This window comes from Drosophila kikkawai, unplaced genomic scaffold, assembly GCF_030179895.1.
Source record: "Drosophila kikkawai strain 14028-0561.14 unplaced genomic scaffold, DkikHiC1v2 scaffold_131, whole genome shotgun sequence".
Classification (NCBI taxonomy): domain Eukaryota; kingdom Metazoa; phylum Arthropoda; class Insecta; order Diptera; family Drosophilidae; genus Drosophila; species Drosophila kikkawai.
The window spans coordinates 254529-257564 of NW_027222462.1; the positions used below are offsets into that span (position 1 = coordinate 254529).

General features: G+C 54.6%; 1 protein-coding gene across 1 annotated transcript; it reads left to right on the top strand.

Moving 5' to 3' along the window:
• Positions 1 to 491: 491 nt before the first annotated feature.
• On the top strand, positions 492 to 1586 carry LOC138929322 (uncharacterized). Its single transcript, XM_070288766.1, has one exon. It carries the CDS (start codon positions 492 to 494, stop codon positions 1584 to 1586), a length of 1095 nt encoding a protein of 364 aa, XP_070144867.1.
• Positions 1587 to 3036: the final 1450 nt, after the last annotated feature.

Sequence of the window (3036 nt, forward strand, 5' to 3'; positions counted from 1 at the left end):
GTCAACCTCAGGCCTGATCATGCGCGCCGACTGCTCGATAAGGGCAAAATCCGAATCGGATGGGTCGTCTGTCGCATCAGACAGAAGACCGAGCTAAGGAGGTGCCTCAAATGCATGGGCTATGGGCATACCTCGACGAGATGCAGGGCCTCAGACTCAGTAGCCAAGGCCACACAAAACTCCTGCTTCAGATGCGGGGAAGAAGGCCACAAGCACTACACGTGCCAAGCCAAGCCCAGGTGTATCCTATGCACCAGAGGAGGCAAACCCGCGGGTGAAGCTGCGCACGCTACTTTGAGCAGGATCTGCCCTGAGTACCTGAAGGCCACCCATAACACGCAGAATGGTTAAGTTTTTACAGCTTAACTTAAACCACTGCAGAGCTGCCGAAGATCTGCTGTCACAGACGGTTTTCGAGGAGGAAATTGACATTTCTGTACTGAGTGAACCGTACAAGTCAAAGGCAGAGGGAGTATGGCAACAGAGTGCGGATGGTGGTGCAGCCATATGGAGCTGCGGGCAGTCCCCCGGACACCTGTCGCAGAGGGCGTCGAGACCTGGCTATGCAAGGGCTAAGGTCCAAGCAACCAAGCTGCTACCTTGCCCCGAGCTTGCATATAGATGCCTTTAGAGACATCTTGCAGGAGATCGCCCGAGACGCCCGCGGAAGATCCCCAGTACTAATCGCTGGGGACTTCAATGCGTGGTCCACCGCCTGGGGGAGCTCGAAAACGACTCAGCGGGGAACCATCCTTCTGGACGCCCTGGCCACATTAGACGTTTGTCTCCTGAACGATGGAGCTAGATGCACCTATAGCAAGGCAGGCAGAGAGTCAATCATTGACCTGACTTTCGCCAGCCCGGAGCTCTGCCGGACCAGCCACTGGAAGGTCACGGATCTGCTCACATACAGCGACCACGCAGCCATTATCACCCAGACGATGCACAGCCAGCAGGGCCCGTCTCTCCGGCAATCTGCGTACAAGGTACACACCCTTAACGCAGATACACTCCTAAGCAGTATGGATGGCAACGTCATCACTGGCGACGCCAACACCTGCGCCGACATATTAGCTGCGAGAATCAAGGCTGCTTGTGATGCCACCATGGCGAGCTCCACTAGAGGAAATGGAAGGAGACCAGTCCCCTGGTGGAATCATGAGATTTCCGTCGCCAGGAGCGAGTGTCTCTCTGCAAGGCGAAGATGTCAACGAAGTCGAGGGCGTCCCACGCAAGCGCTGTTCGAGACATGCTACAAGGAGAAGAAAAAAGCCCTCAAAATCGCTATTAAGACGAGTAAGAGCAGGTGCTTCCAAGAGCTGTGCGATGCAGCAGACCAGGAACCCTTCGGCTCGGCCTACAAGCTGGTCATGGGCAAGCTCTACAGACCGCCGACTCCAACCTCCCAGGAACAACTTGGAGCTATAATCTCCACGCTCTTCCCGTCGCAGCCGCCCCTCGTGCTGCCAAACATAGTGAAGCGATCTTCACCAGCGAGGAGGAATTACTGTGCGCGGTGGCCAGCAGCAAGGCAGCCAAAGCCCCGGGACCCGATGGCATTCCCAACGCTGCACTTCATGCCATAATGAAGTCATACCCAAGCCTATTTTCACAGGTATACAACAGGTGCATTGCGGAGCGCACTTTTCCAAGAGCATGGAAGCAGCAGAGACTAGTGCTTATCCCTAAACGAGGCAAAATGAATGACGACTCGTCCTCATATCGCCCCCTGTGCATGCTCAACACACTGGGGAATATATTTGAGCGCATAATCTGCAACAAGTTAGAGAGAGATCGAAGAGCGTGGAGCCCTATCGAATCAGCAGCACGGTTTCAGGAAGAAGCGGAGCACGATCGACGCGATACGAGAGGTAACGCTAATGGCAGCAAACGCGATCGAAGGCGAAAGATGGCAGGGAGGCACCAAGCAATACTGCCTGGTCTGCACCCTAGATATCAAAATCGCTTTCAACTCAGCAAATTGGAGCTTAGTCCTGCAGGCACTCCAACACGGCGGCATATCAGGGAACCTCACCCTCCTGATAGCGGACTACTTCAAAGATCGCGTCTTTCTGTACACATCCGACGACGGCAACCAGATGCATCACGTGACAGGTGGTGTACCCCAGGGATCTGTTCTTGGGCCAATCCTGTGGAACGTCATGTACGACGGGATCCTGAGACTTCCACTACCAAATGGCTGCGCCGTAGTAGGGTTCGCTGACGATATAGTGCTAGTCACGGTGGAGAAGCACCTGCCCGATGTCTCTGCTAAATGCAGTCTTGCAATCGACATGATGATGTCTTGGCTGAAAGACAATGGTCTCTCGCTCGCCGAACACAAAACGGAAGCAGTGCTCATAAGCAGTAGAAAGACCGTAGAGAAGGTCACCTTCCGGGTTGGCTCGACATACTTCGAGTCCAGTCCGGCGATCAAGTACCTCGGAGTCATGATCGACCATAGGCTGAATTTTAAGAGCCACCTGGAGTACGCAGCGGCCAAGGCATCTAAGGCCACGGCCGCTATCTCTAGGATGATGGCCAACACCCGTGGCCCAAAGCAGCATAGCAGACGATTAATAGCTACAGTGGTGACCTCGACCATCTTGTACGCCGCTCCGATTTGGGCGGAAGCCATGAGGACTGTCAGCTACAGCCGGCAGTGTAAGTCTGTCTACAGACGCTGTGCTTTGCGCATCTCGAGCTGCTTCTGCACGGTGTCAGAAGAAGCTGCATTGGTGGTATCGGGAGCAATCCCAATAGACCTACTGGCAGAGGATCGCAGGACTGGGAATTCAGGTAGCAGAATCCAGAGAAGCAGCACCATGGCTCGATGGCAGGATAGATGGAATAACGCGAGCACAGACGATGGACCTACAGGCTCATCCCCGATCTGGTTCCCTGGTTGCAGAGACGACATGGTCAGCTGGACTACTACACCACGCAGATCATCACAGGACATGGTTGCTTCAAGGCTTACCTGCACAGGTTTAAGCATGAGGTCGACCCGTACTGCGACTACTGTGGCAGCGCTTT